At 45.1% G+C, this 19628-nt stretch overlaps 1 protein-coding gene across 6 annotated transcripts in view; it reads left to right on the top strand.

Moving 5' to 3' along the window:
* The window catches only part of CIT (citron rho-interacting serine/threonine kinase), a 173501-nt gene that overhangs the window by 110473 nt on the left and 43400 nt on the right, over positions 1 to 19628 (top strand). For all 6 annotated transcript variants that reach the window (XM_059040791.2, XM_059040788.2, XM_067014720.1 and 3 more), the window contains 5 exons: positions 968 to 1084; positions 2061 to 2170; positions 3169 to 3343; positions 8343 to 8540; positions 19035 to 19088. In XM_059040791.2, the coding sequence (XP_058896774.1) occupies positions 968 to 1084; positions 2061 to 2170; positions 3169 to 3343; positions 8343 to 8540; positions 19035 to 19088 (654 nt within the window). The remainder of the gene's footprint in view (positions 1 to 967; positions 1085 to 2060; positions 2171 to 3168; positions 3344 to 8342; positions 8541 to 19034; positions 19089 to 19628) is intronic.

Below are 19628 nucleotides of genomic sequence, written 5' to 3'. Positions count from 1 at the left end.
TGTGACCCCAATTCTTTGGGCTTTCTTCCCAGTATCAGATGCAGTCGCCATCATTCAGAGAAGCACGGTGATGAGAAACACAGGGTCGTGGTCAAAGGCTCGGCAACTTATGATGTTGCCTTCCTTTTCTCCTCTCTTTTTCACCAGTTGTTCTGGCAGCTGGTGGGGCTGTGTGTGTCCCTTGCAGAACATTAGCTCAAGCTGGTGGATGGTGACACCATTACTATTTTATTTTTTCCTCTTGGGAACAGTAGGTGCTTACAGTGGCATTCTCAGCACTGAGAACACATGATTTCTCTTCCCCTGGGAAAGATTTCTCTTTCCAGTGACTTTTTGTTTTCACCCCCAGCTGGATCAGAGGAAAGAACGGAGGAAAGAGGCCTTTTTTTTTTTTTCCCCCTTTCCTTTCTGCTGTCTCTTCAGTCTATTGACTCCCCACCTGCTTTATCAGTGGGCAGAATCCACTCGTCCCTGGCTGTTTCTGAACGTCAGCCTTGGTCACACAGACTTCTCGGTCTTCAGCTTTCCATCCCTCCACACACAGCCTGGAGATAACGAGATTAATTTTGTACAAATTAAGAGCAAGCAGTGTTCTGAAAACTGCTGGCGCATTGACTACGATATCATTGCCCCTAGGTAATAGCTGCAAATCGTAAGATCTCTAGAGAGATCTTTTTTCCCCCCTCTCATTCTGGAGTCCACCTTCCCTTTGGCTATACCTCTCAGGTCATTTTGGCTGCTGATTTAAAAATAAGTTCTTAGTTTACGTCCTCCGGTTACTTGCCATTTGATGGTCATACTTGACTTCTTAACCTCATCCTGGCTGATAGACAGACCCCCTGCTCCCTCTCTCTGCCCCGGAGTCGGGGCAGCGCGGCTTCTCCACTGCTTTTCCCCTCCTTTCCTGGGTTTCTCCAGTGCCTCTGCTCTGCTCAGGACACTAACTTCTCCTTTCGTTTTTCCTCAGGTGTTGGACAATCAGATAAAGAAAGACCTAGCCGACAAGGAGACTTTGGAGAATATGATGCAGAGACACGAAGAGGAGGCCCATGAGAAAGGCAAGATTCTCAGCGAGCAGAAGGCGGTAGGTAGACAGAACCACAAAGCCGGTTTCCAAGGAGGGGGGGGGGTGTGAGCCACGCCAGGAGTGCCCCCGCCAGAGAAGAGTCCATTTGGCCTGTTTTATCCCGTGGGGTCTGCTGCTAACAGAAAGCTCTCTCTGCAACCCCTTCTCGTAAAAGCAGTGGCAGTGGTGGCTCGGGGTGGCCAGTTTTGCCCTTCACGCCCTTCTTTAAGAATTCACGCTGATCTGCGTCAGCTAGAACCCTGTCTTTCAACACACCAACCCCCTGCCACCTCCCCGACGAAGTGCCGGGTGGCCTGTGGCCTCCCTTAGGCATCTCGTTTCCTTTCAAATCTGTGTAGGCAGATGTTTCAGAAACTTGCAGCTTTCACAACTTGCAGTTGTGCTTGTTAATCTACTTACTATCTCAGACCCTACCGAGACTTTTCGCAACAGAATCTCTAAAGGAGGGTCCTGGGAAGTGATATTTTTAACCAGCACCACACACACCCCCCCCACCCCTTTCCTGCCCTGACCAATCCTTATGATTCATTAAGTTGGGGAAGCTTTGATGCAGAGAATCTAGGACAATAGGGGCTGGGTGAGAAGGAACCACCCAGAGAACGACAAGCTTGTGGGTGAGGAGAAATGGGAACTTGCAGATGCAAGTTTAGAGGCTCTGGCAGGCTCAGGGCGCATGTGGATTTAACGAGGCCTGTCAGCTCACGGAGTGCCGGGCTCCTCAAGAGGTCCTCCCGCGTGTGCTTCTTGCAGGCCCCTTAGCTAGTAAGGGGATATGCAGTCTCCATTTCATAAAACAAATGAGTGCCATCGTTGGAGCAGTGAGATCTACGCTCCTCAGGGTACAGGCTAGTTGAGTCTCTGGTCCGATGGCCTGCCTTTCAGATGACACTCTTCCTCACTCACGTGGCCCACTTCCCTTTCATTCCGGTGTTACCGTCTGTGTGTGAGGTTCCAAAGATCCCCCGTGTTTCAGATGATCAACGCCATGGATTCCAAGATCAGATCCCTGGAACAGAGGATAGTGGAATTGTCGGAAGCCAATAAACTTGCAGCAAATAGCAGTCTCTTTACCCAGAGGAACATGTAAGTGTTCAGATTCTAACTGTGTGCTTGATTCCGCTTTGGTCTTCTCTCCTGGGCACAAATTCTGTTCTTCTGTCTGGTGGAGCAGGAGCAGATTTAACGACTCCTGTGGAGGGGCCCAGGCTCTGTATACTTACGTCATTTTGCCCTCTCTGAAGTGGTCTCACTCTACCCGCCCTCTCTTTTGAGCTGCGTTTTCTTAAATGCTTCAAGTTACCGTCCCATCACAGAGCGCTTTGCTCTCTCTAATGACGTAATTTACAGTTTTGCTTCTGGAGACCTCGTTCCCCAGACTCGCCTCCTGTAATCAGCCAGAGGTGATCTTGGGTGTGGCCGACTGGGCCATCCATCTCACTGTTGTGAAGTTGGGCCCTTGGGGGTGAGTTTGGGGGTTCAGCAAGGACTCTCCTGTGTTCCGGGAGCACTTTGATCTTCATCTTTCCCCCCAAAGAATTACAATCTCCTTAAGAGATCTTAAACATTCCCATCTTAGTTTAAACCAGCTTGGTAGGCTGCTGTCCGATCTTTGAGTCGTTCCAGCTTCTGAGTGGCCTGGTGAAGAGGTGAGCAAGGTCGACAGAGAAGTAAAAGGAGGAGCATTCTTTCTCCTCGTCACCCTCTCTTCCCCAGGCCTGTCTTAGTGAGTCGTTAGGGTGCTCCTGTACCCTCAGGGGGCCCTTCCTGCTCTCCGATACACACTGGAAAAATAAAAAGGTCTACCAAAGGAGTGAAATGATAGTATCTCTTGCATCCCCCTTGACCATTGCTGAATCCCATTGACGAGGGACTCCCAAGCAGCGGGGACTAAACGGGCCCCAGGTCCCCATTGCTGGGCCCATGCCCACGAGGCCGGGTCGGGGCAGCGCCAGCCTGGGAACGAGTGTGGTCCGCTTGCTGAGACGCACCTCTCCCTCCGCTTCTGCCCGTTCTTCCGCGGGGACACGCTCACCTCTAACGAGACTATGATTTTGCTTGGCTCCTCCCACCACCCCCACCAGGAAGGCCCAGGAAGAAATGATTTCAGAACTCAGGCAGCAGAAGTTTTACCTGGAGACACAGGCTGGGAAACTGGAGGCCCAGAACCGGAAGCTGGAGGAGCAGCTGGAAAAAATCAGCCACCAAGACCACAGCGACAAGAATCGTCTGCTGGAGCTGGAGACCAGGCTGAGGGAGGTGAGAGTGAGGGGTGATCTCCCGAGGCTATTTGTTGGAGGACCCAGGGGCCCCCAATCATCCAAGTGTCAAGCACAAATCAATACTTACATGAGAGCCATTGTGTGTGGTGGTGAAGAGTGCAGACAGGGCCATGGGGCTCTGCGTCAGAATTCCACTTCCCCTTTTTAGGAGTTTGGTAACCTCGGGTCGGGCAGGCTACCCTACCGCCTCTGTGCTTGAGTTTCCTCATCTGTAAAACGGCCATGAAAACGTATCTCCCTCACGGGGTCACGTGAGGATGACGTAAATTGGTGCATCTTCAAATGGGGGCAAAGTGATTCCTCCTGTATCCTGATTCATCGAGGGTCACATGACTGTGTCCATGCACGGAGTTTAGCACATAGTACGGCTTAATGACAGTGACAGAGGGCGCCCTCCCCCACCCCCGCCATGACAGTGGGAGACTAAAAGAGAAATCTAAACTTTAGGTTTGTCTGATGGAAGGTGATTCGCTTCAGAGGTATTGGGCTGGCCAAAAAGTTCGTTTGGGTTTTTACAGAAGATGGAAAGACCCGAATGAACTTTTTGGCCAAGCCCATATAAGGAAGCTGGGAAGGGCAGCCAGGTTTGGGGAGGGAAATACATTTGGTGGTGAGCCTTTTGAGGTTGGCTGAAGCTGTGACTTGACACGATTCACTGTGTCTATCAAATGCCCGCTTGCGCCAGTTAGTAGCCAGATAGACGGTGGCGGCAGGACAGACCCACCGCTGACCTCGGGGGCAGTCAGCCTAGCAGCTGGGTGTAGCCGGCACTGGCAGAGGCAGGCCCGGAGTTCAGGAGGGTGGTCCTTGGAAGTGGGGCATCCCGGCTGCGCGTAGAGACACCGGGCTCAAATATTGGTGATGGAATTCTTCAAAGTGGAGGTGATCTCTCCTAAGGCAAAGACCATTAAGCAGACAGTCTTTAGTTAAGGACCAAACCTTGAATTCTGATGCTTAGGAACGTCTTCATTTGTGCTGGAGTCTTGAAATGAGGCCGCTGCTCCCAAGGGCAGGAGTTGTCAAGGTGTGGACCCCTCTCTGTTAGGACCGCATGGCCTGTGTACTGAAATGTAGATTCCTGGGCGGCCTCCTCCCTCAGCTTTTTGAATGGAGTCGGGGTGGGGTGGGGGTGAGGAACAGGGATTTGCATTTTTAACCAGCGCCCTGGGTGATGCTCATGCTTCCGAGTTTGAGGGCCATTGTTCTAGGTTACCCAGAAGCCTTAGGCGGCGGTTTTACTTTTCTAATCCAGGCGATATTTTTACTCTTCAGTAAGTTTAACCACACTTCCCCGTGGTGTCAGCCTTAGGAGTGTGAGTGTAAATAACTGGGATAGATTTCTCTGAGCGTGGGAACGCTGGCTGGCTGTCTTTTGCTTTCCCTTCCCACAAATGTCTGTCGTGTATGTCTGCCCTGCAGCTGTAGCTCCTCTGGGCATTAACCGGCCCCAGGGAAGGCGTGGTGCTTTGTTCTCCAGTCAGTATAGCCAGTCCCACAGGGGCGGTGAGAGAAATTTAGGATGTTCCCTGAGGGGCTCAGGGCTGTATATGCTCCAGGAGAGTCTGGAGTTTAGCTTTATTTATTTATTTATTTAAAAATTTTTTTTATGGGAGTATTGTTGATTTACAATGCTGTGTTAGCTTTTGCTGTACAGCAAAGTGAACAAGTTAAACATATATGTATAGCTACTCTTTTTTAGATTCTTTTCCCATACAGGTCATTGCAGAGTATTGAGTAGAGTTCCCTGTGCTATACAGTAGGTCCTTATTAGTTATCTATTTAATATATAGTAGTGTGTATATGTCAGTCCCAAATCTCCCAATTTATCCCTGTCCTCCTTTCCCCCTCCCCGGTAACCATAAGTTTGTTTTCTACATCTGTGAGTCTATTTCTGTTTTGTAAATAAGTTCATTTGTACCATTTTTTTTAGATTCCACATATAAGTGATATCATATGATATTTGTCTTTCTCTGACTTACTTCACTAGTATGACAATCTCTAGGTCTATCCATGTTGCTGAAAATGACATTATTTTGTTCTTTTTTGTGGCTGAGTAATATTCCATTGTATATATGTACCACATCTTCTTTATCCATTCCTCTGTCGATGGGCATTTAGGTTGCTTCCATGTCCTGGCTATGGTAAATAGTGCCGCAATGAATATTGGGGTGCATGTGTCTTTCCGAATTATGGTTTTCTCCAGATACATGCCCAGGAGTGGGATTGCTGGATCACATGGTAGCTCTATTTTTAGTTTTTCAAGGAACCTCCATACTGTTCTCCATAGTGGCTGCACCAATTTACATTCCCACCAGCAGTGCAGGAGGGTTCCCTTTTCTCCACACCCTCCCCAGCAGTTATTGTTTGTAGATTTTTTGATGGTGGCCATTCTCACCCGTATGAGGTGATACCTCACCGTAGTTTTGATTTGCATTTCTCTAATAATTAGCCGTGTTGAGCATCTTTTCATGTGCTTTTTGGCCACCTTTGGAGAAATGTCTATTTAGATCTTCTGCTCATTGTTTGATTGGGTTGATTGTTTTTTTGATGTTGAGCTACATGAGCTGTTTGTATATTTTGGAGATTAGTCCCTTGTCAGTCACTTTGTTTGCACATATTTTCTCCTGGAGTTCAGCTTTAAATCTAGCCAGGCGGTCCGCCTTCTCTTTGCCACCTGCTGCCATTGAGATTGAGGATAGAGGCCTCAGCCTCGGGTTTGACCCGCCTGCAAGGGTCCTGGGCGTCCTTCCCCCTAGCCCGTGTGTGCAGTGTTGGCAGTTTTCCAGCAGCGTGTGTGGCGCAGGGCCCCTGGGTTCTCCCCGCATTGGACAGCATCCTGCTCCCCTACTTCCTCCCGACGTGTGACAGTGACATCATCGGCCTCTCATGGTTTTGCCAAGTGGCCTTCGGAGTTTTCAGGCATGCTAGCAGAGTCGCAGCCTCCTCTGACTGCTGGCATTTTAATAAGGCCAACAGTAAGTAGTTAATCCTGCCACTTTTAAGCTGTGTGACGTCTTCTCAGTTCCTGAATCTCTCGGGGCCGCGGTTTGCTTGTCTGTAAAATGGAGGTCATAGTCATACCATCCTCGTTGGGCTGCTAGGAAGATGAAATGGGTGAAGACAGTGCCTGGCACGCTGTACATGGGTACTGCGCCTGCTGCTGTCACGTCCTCGTTGTCGCCACCGCCGCAGCCATTGTCCTCCTCGTCATCCTCACTAGAGAGAGATCATAGCCTTGGCTTCGGCTGCCGTGGACTTGTTAGGGGCTCCCAGATCCAGCCGACCCGCCCAGACCTGTCTCTTGAGTTTCTGACCTGTTGCCCCAGTAGACATTGGACACCTCCACTCAGATGTCTCCCTTGCAGCTCAAGTTCAACGTGTCAAGAGTGAATTTCTTACCCTTCTCCGCTGATTGGCCCTTCCTCTCCTGTTCCCTGCCGTGGCCAGTGGTCTCACTGTCTGTGTAATTCAGATGCCCAGCAACATAGGTGTCACCTTTGCCTCCTCTCTGTCTTTTGTTCTCTGTCCCACTCTGATTGAACCACTACATCCTGTTGGTTCTCTAGGCTAAATCTTTTAAAGTCTTTCTCCTCTTCATGCCCATGGCCTTTGGGACTTGGGTGTCACCTTTTCCAGGGAGCCTTCTCCGTCCCCCTGGAGCTGGATGGGATGTCTCCTTTGGGTCCCCGTGGCCTTTCATGTTTAGCTTGTACCATTTCGCTTTCAGTGGGTTCTCCAAGGGCAGCAAGCATCTCTTATTTGCTTGCCATCCCCATGTCTGACACGGGGTCTGGTCCCTAGGACAACTTGTCAGTGTTGGTGACGTCAGCAGATGTGCCAGGGTCTCCCAGATCTCCATGCCTTGGACATCTTGCTTTCTCTGCTTGGAAGTTTCTTTCCCTTCTTAGCTGCTTGTTTGGCTCCTGGATTCTTCAACACAGAGATCCCCAGTCACCTCCTCTCCCCCTCTGCTGTGTTCCCATCACATCCCCTGCATCTCCTGACCATTGCACCCGACTACAATGTATGGCAATGGTTGGGTTTTATTTTTCTCCCCAACTTGAAGGCAGAGACTGCTTTTCATCTCTGTATTTCCTTTTACACAGAATTTGCCAAGTAAATTTTCTTTTTTCTTTTTTTTATGTTAATAGTGACTACCTTTAATATTTATTTATGTATTCATTATTTATTTATTTATTTTGGCTGCACCAGGTCTTAGTTGTAGCATGTGGGATCTTCACTTGCAGCATTCGGACTTCTTAGCTGTTGCATGCAGACTTCTTAGTTGCGGCATATGGATTCTTAGTTGCAGCGTGCATGCGAGATCTAGTTCCTTGACCAGGGATCGAACCCGGGCCCCCTGTATTGGGAGTGCGGAGTCTTACCCACTGGACCACCAGGGAAGTCCCAAGTAAATTTTTCTTGAATGGATGAAAGGTTGAGTAGATAGATGGATAGATGGGCAGATGGAGGGAAGAATGATTAGTACACAGTGTGACCTTAATTTGGGTTACCTAATCAGAACAAATCAGAGCAGAAATATTTAAAATAAGTAGAATTCAGTCTGTTGTTCCACTTGTATTACCATTGTAAAGGTGTCCTTGTTACTAATACGATGTTATTTATATCTGTTTACTTTTAAATGTTTTTCTAATAAGAACAATCGTCATCATTTTCATAGGGGATTCTTGCTGTGTGGTGTTTTTTTTTTAGAAGCTTTCCCAAGCATTCGAATAGATGAAAGGAAGGGATGGTTTGTATTGATAATATTCGTTGTATATACTCTTATGTGTTCTCACACCTGTTGATTTTTGAGACTTACCAAAGTCAGAGCTGTTTTATTGCATTTTTTTCCTTCTCGGTTGAGTGCTGAGAATTTGATTCCATGACCAAATTTAAGATGCAGATTGCACAGCAGGCTGCGTCTTGGCTTTCTCTTCAGTTAAGGTCAACGAGCATCTCTCTGTCTGTCTCAGGTCAGTCTAGAGCATGAAGAGCAGAAACTGGAGCTCAAGCGCCAGCTCACGGAGCTGCAGCTCTCTCTGCAGGAGCGTGAGTCTCAGCTGACAGCCCTGCAGGCAGCCCGGGCAGCTCTGGAGAGCCAGCTCCGCCAGGCAAAGACGGAGCTGGAAGAGACAACAGCGGAAGCAGAAGAAGAGATCCAGGCGCTCACGGTAGGATGAGTGTGGAGCTGAGGATATTTGCTCACCCCTAGAAATGCCAAGAGAGAAAAAATAAACCGGAGAGATGCTTAATGGGCAGAAAATTGGCTTATGTAGGCTGCTTCCTCTTTGGAATTAGTAAACTAGATCAACTGGGCAATATCTGAGCTTTCCTAAGGATCTTGAAAAGTTCCTCCTTTATTTATGCATTTCCCTCTTTTTAAAATAATCATCACTATATTTTAAATTTTAGATTAACCAAAGTCTGTTTACTTGGGTCTTCTACTTTAGTTTTCAATAAACATTAAAAAAAAAAATAATCTTATATCTTACAGTAGTCTTTCTACCATATTTTTGTTTCTGTTTTGGTTAACCTCATTTGTGTTCCTTTTTTTTTTTCAAGCTGTAGATTCTGTTTTGAGTCTTATAGTATGCATTTGATAGGTTCTGGATGGAAATGATTCTAATGAATGAGAGATTGTTTCTCTAAGAGGGACCTGGCTTCACTGCTCTTTCTGAGAGACTGGTTTGCTCACGTGAAGAGTGTTCTCAGGAGGTATATTGTTGGTGGTGGGCGGCCCCTGGATTTAGACCTTAGTTCTTTCTGCAAGTCTCAGAATGTGACTTCGTTGGCCAGTCTCCCACAGTTGATCCTTCTCACACGGACTGACCCAGGCTAACAAAACTGACCAGAATTTTACGTGTAAAAATGCCAGTTTACCAGCTCTACAGAGGGAAATACAGCTGCCAAGTTGACCAGGATAATCTTCACGTTCTTCCCCTTCAGATAAATCTACTTATAAATCCCATTTCTCTTGGAAGCCTGCTTGGTGGACCTGGACTCTGGGCATAGAGAGCTGAATGAGTTTAATGGCTGGTATCAACCAAGTGCATATATTTCTAATGGTAACATACTGTACTTGCCAAGCGGACGGGCACGCTCATGCCTGCTGGTCAGGGTACCCCCTTCTGTGGGCAGGGCACAATGCAGCTGATGTTCAGAGTCTTTTTCAATAAGGTACCTAAATGGGTATCTTATTCATTCTGATTCATTTTGGATCCTGTCCCCATCTCCATCAGCCAACACCTCTAAACATGTCTTAGAGTAGGGTTACTTCTGCAGATGATCATGTACTTTTGTTGCTTATGAATTACCCTGTTTAAAAGTAATATGCATGTGTATGTATATATACGTATATATATATATATATATATATTTTTTTTTTTAAACTAATTTCCTTCTTACAAGTTATCTACCACTGTTGGGTTTGGGGACCAAATTGGGAACATGATCTGAGAGTGGCAGGGTCTTTATGGACCAGTCCAGGATACAGGGCCTTCCAGGATTCTGGGGATACAGAGTAACTCCTGTACAGAAGATGCTTGTGCATCTTAGATTTTCCAGGACTTATGCCAAGTTCAGATATTGGTTGCAACCTTAGTTTTCATTGTTTTCTCTATGAAAACACTCATTAAATGACGCCATGTGCCCCCAGTATTTGATTTGGAAAAAATAGTGTCTCTTTGTCTGTATTCTGCCCTGTTTCAAAAATGGATTGGAAACAGTTTGGAAAGATACGAAGCAGTATAACAGGATAGAATAAGAAAGAAAAGTCTAAGAGAAAAGAAGTCATAGAAGAAAAAAATGGAGGTAAGAATGAGATGAATATATATGCCAAGAAGGTGTATACGCTTTCTGGAGTGGGGTGGATGTGGAGAGGGACAGCCAGATAGCATTTCTTAGCTGCTAAAAGAGACACCTAAAATCCAACCACTATTATATTTAATGCCTTGTATATTAATATTTCCCCCGACATGAACCACCCCAGCTCTGAAAGAAGGAGACGTCAGTCGTTTCATCTGTACTTAGTGAGTCCTCACTGTGCGGCTAGTGCTGTGTCTTTAGATTTTTCTCCCCAGGGGACTGGCCTGTAATCCCTCAAATCCTTTTACCCTGGAGTGGAGGAGAAGGAAACATTTACCTCTCTGTTGGAATTGGGAGGGAGGCGGTGGTAACGCGTCTTACCCCGCCCGTTTGGAAGGAGGAGGGTATACAATGGAGCTTGTGTCGCTGCTGTTTATCTGTGGGGAAATTAGTCTTTCAGTCCTGTCTTGCTGCTGGTTGGAATGTGCTTTGTCTAAAGGCTGCTGGACGCCTGCACGCAGCAAGTCACGACTTAATTTAGTCAGATGAGATCACCGCCTCAGAGCCTCTTTAAAAAAAAAGAAAAAAGAAAGAAAGAAAGAAAGAAACCTCCCTAGGTCTGGAAACTAGGGTTCTCCGACTCTCACAGATGAGGATCCCTTGGAAAATAGGGCTTGTTCACAATGATGACAGGAAAGTGCCTTTGGTCAAACAGCTGTTTGTAAGCTCATCATGCAGGAGTCCAAACCTGACATCAATTTACCTCAGTTCAGTTTGAAGGCTGTGGGTTTTTCCTCTCCCCTCCTCTTGATTATGTACCATAAATCTGGTCATGGACCACAGGTGGCTGTTGCCTGAATGGCTTTGTTGAATTTGTTCCAAAGAATGTATTTTCTGAGAGAGAGAGAGAGAGAGAGAGAGAGAGAGAGAGAGAGAGAGAGAGAGAGAATGGTCCCAGATGCAGTACCCTGACTCTCCCTCTCTCATTGTTCTGGTCCAAGTTCAGACCCAATGTAAGCATCAATCCAATTCAATCAGCTGGATCTAAAATGATCTCCTAGGAGGCGTGTTTGCTTCGTAGCAAGCTGTTTTATCAAGAAAAGGAAATAGTCAAATGGGCTATTATTGCTTTAATTCTAAGAGGTGGCCACCTCCTCACCTGGGAGGGGAGCAGTTACCCTGTTTGGCTTCTGCCCCTGGGCCAAAAATAGATGGCGCACAGTTACATGGAAGCTCGCCATTGAAGAAGTGTGGCAGGGGCCACCCTTCCCCATTGTTGGTCTTCCCCAGGCTTTCTTTTCTCCTTCTCTCCCTTTACCCACCCTGTCAGTTGCATTTGCATTGAAATTCACTGGCCATTAAAAGCTGAGATTGAGTCAGGGTGGACAGTAACAAGACAGTCAGATTTAAACAAAAAGCCATGCTTTTAAGATGCTTCAGTGCTTATTGGTGGAAGAGAGAATTTTCCACCTGGAATTGAAATTTATGACTCCATGTAGAGACTTCCCTGGCGGTCCAGTGGTTAAGACTTTACCTTCCAGCGCAGTGGGTGTGGGTTCAATCTCTGGTAGGCGAGCTAAGATCCTGCATGCCTTGGGGCCAAAAAACCAAAACATAAAGCAGAAGCAATATTGTAACAAATTCAATAACGACTTTAAAAATGGTCCACATCAAAAAATCTTTAAAAAAAAAAGAAAGACTCCGTGTAATGCCTTCTTCTGTGGAAGAGAATATGAGCATGCAGACGTGCGACGTGATGGGAGCGTTGCTCTGAATGGGGCCGCGGGGTAGAGGAACCATGTGGGCTTGGTGCCCACCAGCGTGGCCCCACGAACACGTTTCATGTCCCTGCCCTCACGTTCTTTTACTGATTTTGTTAAATGACTAATGCTGAATGATAGAGTCAGAAGCTTAGAGTCAGTCGAGAAGGGGATCCTCCCAGCAGAGCGTGATGGTAGGATCCCAGTCATCCTCTTTGATTTGTTAAAATCGTTAGTCAGTGCATGCTCTCTTTTTCTCTTTTACATAACTATCAATTGTTGTATTGAATTAGTAACCCATCGGCATGATAGGCAAGCTGTGAAATTGGGTCACCTAAGGTGACAGTGTTGATTGGTGCCCGCCTTCCCAGGGAAAGGGGTGGATGCATGGAAGCCTGTGTCCTAGGATCCTAACCATGGATCCCAGAAGGCGGTCAGACATCTAAACACATGTTTCCTTTTCACAGTTCTACAGATATTTTCTCTCATCAAGGTTGCATAATAATTCTCTTTTCTTCATTCCTCTTGTAACTTTCCTTAAAATTAAAGAAGCATAAGTACTCCCCAGAGTGAGTGCCTCTCTGGTTTCCAGGATGCAGCCTGTCCATTCTGCCTCTTGCCACCCAACCCCTAGGTCAGTGGTTCTCAAGTTGCGGGGGTGGGGTCTGTGGCTCTGTGGGGGGTCCCCAAGTTCAGTTTATTTTCATAATAATACTAAGCTGTCATGTGGTGTTTTTCATTGTGTTAACATTTGCACCGATGGTGCAAAAGCAATACTTTTTTTTTTTTTTTTTTTTTGCGGTACGCGGGCTTCTCACTGTTGCGGCCTCTCCCGTTGCCGAGCACAGGCTCTGGACGCGCAGGCTCAGGGGCCATGGCTCACGGGCCCAGCCGCTCCGCGGCACGTGGGATCTTCCCGGACTGGGGCACAAACCCGTGTCCGCTGCATCGGCAGGCAGACTCTCAACCACTGCACCACCAGGGAAGCCCAGCAATACTTTTATTTTAAAAGAAATAATAAATAAATATTTGAAAAAATCTGCTTTAACTTCTAATGTGGTTAATAGAGATAGATATAACTCACATAAACAAAAGCCCTTTGGGGTCCTCAATAATTTTTAAGAGGGTAAATATTTATTCCCTGTAGCTTCTAACACCTAATTAACACTCACATATTTCATTGAGAGAATCCAAAGCTTGTCTTACATATTTTATTACCTTTATATATAATGTGACCTTTTGCTTTTTGTGCATTTGTTTTACAAGTTATTTCAAAGGAACATAAAACATGTTTCTTGCCATTTTAAAGCTCAGATCAGTTCAATGATTGTTACAGTACTTCCAGCAGTCACAACAGTCACAGCTACATTTTGTGTTTATATTTCAGTCAATGATAAATGAAAAGCCATAATGATGGTCGTTCCTTACATTATACCCTCAAAGAGGAGTGTCATTTGATGTGTCAGAGTGATCCAAAGGCCTTGTGATGGTAAATTATAATAGAAATATTAGTGATTGAAATTTCAGGCTACTGTGGGGCGGTTAGGCAAATTTCTACTGGTGCGGTGTTATTTGGAAACTGCTATTAGTCACAAAGTGGAACAGGTCTTCTATCCCTCAGTTAAGGCCAGAAAGCTTTTTTATAATCATTGCTTAGGCTTTGAAGAAGTTAACTCCACCTTCAGCTTCCTGTCTCTGTCTGAGTAATTTCACAACAAATAGTCATTTAGAGTGGAGGTTGGCAAGCTATAGCCAGTGGGCCAAATTTAGTCTGCTTCCTGTAAATAAAGTTTTACTGACACACAATCACACCCATTTGTGTACATATTGCCTGTGGGTGGTTTTGTGCTGTGAGGGCAGAGTTGAGTAGTTGTGACAGAGACTGAGTGGCCTTCAAAGCCAAAAAAAATTTACTATCTGATCCTTACAAGAAAAAAGTTGTTCATTCCTGCTCTAGAGTTTACTAACCTAAGGATTCTTCCTCTAGGATATTCACAGATGAGATTCATCAGTGGTACAAATAGCCACGATCCTAATTTGGATAAATAGTATTCTTTTTTTTAAAGAAGATGTTGGGGGTAGGAATTTATTTATTTATTTATCTATCTATTTATTTATTTATTTATGCTGTGTTGGGTCTTCGTTTCTGTGCGAGGGCTTTCTCTAGTTGTGACAAGCGGGGGCCTCTCTTCATCTCGGTGCGCGGGCCTCTCACTATCGCGGCCTCTCTTGTTGCGGAGCACAGGCTCCAGACTTGCAGACTCAGTAGTTGTGGCTCACGGGCCTAGTTGCTCCGTGGCAGGTGGGATCCTCCCAGACCAGGGCTCGAACCCGTGTCCCCTGCATTAGCAGGCAGATTCTCAACCACTGTGCCACCAGGGAAGCCCAGATAAATAGTATTCTTGCCCATTAAATTAATAAATCTCTCATATCATTATTAGGCAAAAAACAGAGTTTTGGGGAAAAAATCATAATCTATTAAATTAGTTCCTGAAAATAGGGGCTAATTATTTGGGTTGATTCTAAGTGATAACTCTTAATTTATGAATCTGTAATTCTGTCTGCAATTACTGATTTTTGTTTTGTTTTACCATTTTTCCAGTCCTCTTCATTCTTTTGTGTAGTTTTAAATCTCTGGTTGTCATCTTCTGCCTGAAAGACTTCCTTTAACATTTCTTATAGTACAGGTGTGTGGGTGGCAAATTCTTTCAGCTTTTGTGTGTCTGGAAAGGTCTTAATTTCACCTTCATTTTTGAGAGATACTGTTGCTGGGTATAGAATTCTAGGTTGACAGATTTTTGTTTTTGTTTTCCTTTCAGTGCTTTAAAGATGTTGCTCCACTGTCTTCTAGCTTACCCCCCTCCAAAACCCCTCCAACCTCACTGGGAGAAATCTTTCTCTTTGAGAGAAAAGACAAGTAACTTGTCTTTTTTCTCTGGATGGTTTTAAGCTTTTTCTCTTTATTACTGGTTTTAAGCAGTTTGATTATGATGTGATTTAGCTTAATTTCCTTCATGTTTCCTGTGCTTAGGGCTCATTTAACTTTTTGCATCTATGGAATTATTTTTTCAGTGACTTTGGAAAATTTGTGGCCATTATTTCTTCAAATGTTTTTTTCTGTCTCACTCCTGCACTCCTTCAGGGACTTTGATTACATGTATATCAGGCTCCTTGCAGTTGTCTCACAGCTCATTGATGCTCTGTTCTTTTTTTTTTTTTTTTTTTTTTTTGCGGTATGCGGGCCTCTCACTGTTGTGGCCTCTCCCGTTGCGGAGCACAGGCTCCGGACGCGCAGGCCTGGCGGCCATGGCTCACGGGCTTAGTTGCTCCGCGGCATGTGGGATCTTCCCGGACCAGGGCACGAACCCGTGTCCCCTGCATCGGCAGGCGGATTCTCAACCACTGCGCCACCAGGGAAGCCCTGTTCATTTTTTAAGTCTTTTTTTTTTCTTTGTGCATTTCATTTTGGATAGTTTCTGTTGCTATGTCTTCAAGTTCACTAATCTTTTTTTCTGCAGTGGCTAATCTGTTATAAACCTAAAATATAAATCTATGGCAAAATAGACATTTTTAGAGAATACGTCACAGCTAAATTAGGTGCTGAATTTTTTAAAAAATTTATTTATGTATGTATGTATTTATTTTTGGCTGCGTTGGGTCTTCGTTGCTGCACGTGGACTTTTTCTAGTTGCGGCGAGTGGGGGCTTCTCCTCGTTGTGGTGCACAGGCTTCTCACTGCAGTGGCTTCTCGTTGCAGAGCACAGGCTCTAGGCATGCAGCTTCAGCAGTTGTGGCACTTGGGCTCAGTAGTTGTGGCACTCGGGCTCAGTAGTTGTGGCTTGTGGGTTCTAGAGCGCAGGCTCAGTAGTTGTGGAACAAGGGCTTAGCTGCTCCGCGGCATGTGGGATCTTCCCGGACCAGGGCTCGAACCCTTGTCCCCTGCATTGACAGGCTAGGTGCTGAATTTTTTGACTTACTTCTCTTATAGATCTTTTTCTTTTTTTAAAAAAAATTGAAGTGTAGTTGATTTACAGTATTGTGTTTCTGGTGTTCAGCAAAGTGATTCAGCTACATTTTTTAAAATATTCTTTTCCATTTTGGTTTATTAGAAGATATTGAATATAGTCCCCTGTGCTATACAGTAGGACCTTGTTGTTTATCTGTTTTGTATGTAGTAGTTTGTATCTGCTAATCCAAAACTCCTAATTTATCCCTGCCCTTTCCCCTTTGGTAACCATAAGTTTGTTTTCTATGTCTGTGAGTCTGTTTCTGTTTTCTAAATAAGTTCATTTGTCTCATATTTTAGATTCCACATATAAGTGATATCATATGATATTTGTCTTTCCCTGTCTGACTTACTTCACTTAGTATGATAATCTCTAGGTCCATCCATGTGGCTGCAAAAGGCATTATTATATCATTCTTTTTTTATGGCTGACTAGTATTCCATTGTGTATATACCACATCTTCTTTTTTTTTTTTTTTTTTTTTTTTTTTTGTGGTACGCGGGCCTCTCACTGTTGTGGCCTCTCCCATTGCGGAGCGCAGGCTCCGGACGCGCAGGCTCAGCGGCCATGGCTCACGGGCCCAGCCACTCTGCGGCATGTGGGATCTTCCCGGACCGGGGCACGAACCCGTGTCCCCTGCATCGGCAGGCGGATTCTCAAACACTGCGCCACCAGGGAAGCCCTACCACATCTTCTTTATCCGTTCATCTGTTGATGGACATTTAGGCTGTTTCCATGTTTTGGCTATTGTAAATAGTGCTGCTATGAACATTGGGGTGCATGTATCTTTTTGAATTAAGAGTTTTCTCTGGATATATGCCCAGGAGTGGGATTGCTAGATCATATGGTAGCTCTGTTTTTATTTTGTTAAGGACCCCCCCATACTTTTTTCCATAGTGGCTGCATCAATTTACATTCCCACCAACAGTGTAGGAGGGTTCCTTTTTTTCCACACCCTCTTCAGCATTTATTACTTATTAATCTCTGATAGAGATGAATATTTTTTATTGTTTTTTAAAGCAAAGGACCACTTTTTCCTCTGCCTCAAACTGAATTCTTCTTTGGGCTTTCATAGCTAAGCAGATGGTACCATAATCTACCTTGTCTTCCAAATCAAAAGTCCGTTAAGGAACCCTTGGCCCCCATGTCCATCAGCAAGTCTTATTACCTGTGCTTCCAAAAGAGATCTCACCTCCATCCACTTCTCTGCATCTTTTGTCACGTCCAGCTCCAAGCCACCACCCTCTCTTCTTTTAATGACAGCAGCAACCTCCTCAGTGGTTTTTGAACTTCCTTCTACATTTGTCCTGTTTTGATCTGTTCTTCCTGCAGCATCCACAAAACGACAACCAGACCATGTCACTCCACATTTTAAAACCTCTGTTGGCCTCCAATTAGTGGCTTTTTTTTTTTTTTTTTTTTGCGGTACGCGGGCCTCTCACTGTTGTGGCCTCTCTCGTTGCGGAGCACAGGCTCCGGACTCGCAGGCGCAGCGGCCATGGCTCACGGGCCCAGCCGCTCCGCGGCATGTGGGATCTTCCCGGACTGGGGCACGAACCCGTGTCTCCTGCATCGGCAGGCGGATTCTCAACCACTGCGCCACCAGGGAAGCCCCAATTAATGGCATTTTGAATGAAATCCAAACTCTTTTCTTGGCCTTCAAGATTCTTGGTCTGGGCCTGCCTCTCTACCATCAGCTTGGGCCACATTTTCCCTCTTTTGCTCTTTGGCCACAATCCACAGAAGAATACGTTTTACCTTGCAGTCTCATACAAGGGAGCCTATATACTGAGTTTCAATGAGTTTTAAGGTGGATAATCAGGATGAATCTTATAGCCTGTATATCATTCTGTAGTCATAAGGACATAAACATGTCATAGTTTCATTGGCAGTACTTCTTTTTCTTAATGTTACATAAAATTGTGGTAAATCTTACAATTGATAGCAACCTAAACTTGATGACTTATGGTATCTGAAACAAGTTTCCAACAATGGTGCTTACCTTTACTCTCCAAGGTACATTCTGATGTTTTCTAATCTATCCTGTTTATTCCATTTCATTGGATAAAACAAACCAAAAAAAGTTGACTTGACATCTTTGCTCTTGAGTCACAGCTTGAAGTGTAAAAAACTGCTCTAGCCACTCAGGTCCATTTTTGTTCCCCAAATGCACCAAACCCTTTCTTGCCTCAGGGTTTTTGCAGATGCTGTTCCCTCTGCTCTTTTCTGTTCTTTGCATAGCTGGCTCCTCATCATCCTGCAGATTTCAGTTTAAATGTCACCTCTTCAGAGAAGCCCTCCTTGACTGCCCCATCTAAGTGAGTTCTTCTTCTCCCCCTGCTTATTCTTTTTCCCTAGGCCCCGTTCGTTTCCTTCATAACACTTGTCACTGTTTGTAATCCTGCCCTTGTTTATTTTCTACCTGTCCGCACCAGAATGAAGGTGAGGCCAGATATGCTGTATCTTGCCATAGTGTCTGCCATGTAGTATGTACTCAAAATATCCTTGTCAGCTGAATGAATGCTACTGGTTTAGAGTGCCTCTGCCTTGGTGAAAATCTTTATATTTACTTCAGGGTCTACACAGGGTTTCTGAATCTCAGCAGCTTTGGATTTAATTTTTTAAAAAGTCCCTACTTTGTCCTGGCTATTGTCCTGTATATGTGTGTTTGTGTCTTTTTTGGGAGAAGGCTTGGGGGTGGGGGTGGGGCAGAGGTGGGCAGCCAATTGGATGGAAGAGGAAAAGATTAAGAGTGGGGAGGAAGACAAATAAAGGAGAGTAAAACTTCATCCTATGTTTTTTTCCTTTCTTCCACTAGTCCCTAGTTTTAATCTGAATGTTAAATATATATTGGTACAGGGTGTGATGTGTGGTCTAACTAGTTAATTGTTATTCATAGGCATTGTGTATTCCTGTAACTTTGCTTCTCCTGTTGGGTATGACTTGATTAATTCTTTGAAAAAAAGGTGCTGGGGCAGCTGCAACAGCATTCTTGGCTTTTTTAGACAAATTGAGATTTTCTTTATTTGACCCGTAGCATGTAGAATTGTATTCCACCCTATGAAAAATTTATAATCAACTTCTTACCTTTTAGGCACATAGAGATGAAATCCAGCGCAAATTTGATGCCCTTCGTAACAGCTGTACTGTGAGTATTAACCAAAGATAATGAAAATAACATAAAACTAAAACTGAGAAGGAAAGGGGGACATCTCATTCTAATATCAGTGACTGATTTTTGATACAAACTTTCAGCTTGAAGCAGTTAATGCGGTCAAACTGATTTGGAAGTTTCTGAGCCTCAGATAACTTCAGTGTCTTGTGTTCCTGCCACTTTAAAAAAAAATTAAACCATTCTTCGTGTTTGGGGAAGGCTTGTTGGAATGGTCAAAATAATTCTCACTGCAGAACCACTGATAGATCTCAGTAGCTGCAACAAAAGTCCCATTGGAGCTCCCCTTCCTTCTCCAATCTAGAAGGTTCTGTCTGAGACTGGCCCCAGATGGTAAGGGGCAGTTAGACATGTCAGGCTTCTCCACCCTACTGCCTCTACAGAGAGGCAAGACCAACAAGTTCTTCTCCTGGGGAATCTAGAAGTGTTAACTTCCTAACAGGCAAAATCTGGCTTCCTAACATGCAAATTCAGAATCTAGGACTCTAGGGAGTCGTTATTTCTATTGAGAGAAGT

Source organism: Kogia breviceps, chromosome 15 (assembly GCF_026419965.1).
Source record: "Kogia breviceps isolate mKogBre1 chromosome 15, mKogBre1 haplotype 1, whole genome shotgun sequence".
Classification (NCBI taxonomy): domain Eukaryota; kingdom Metazoa; phylum Chordata; class Mammalia; order Artiodactyla; family Physeteridae; genus Kogia; species Kogia breviceps.
This window is presented reverse-complemented; position numbering and strand designations above follow the sequence as displayed.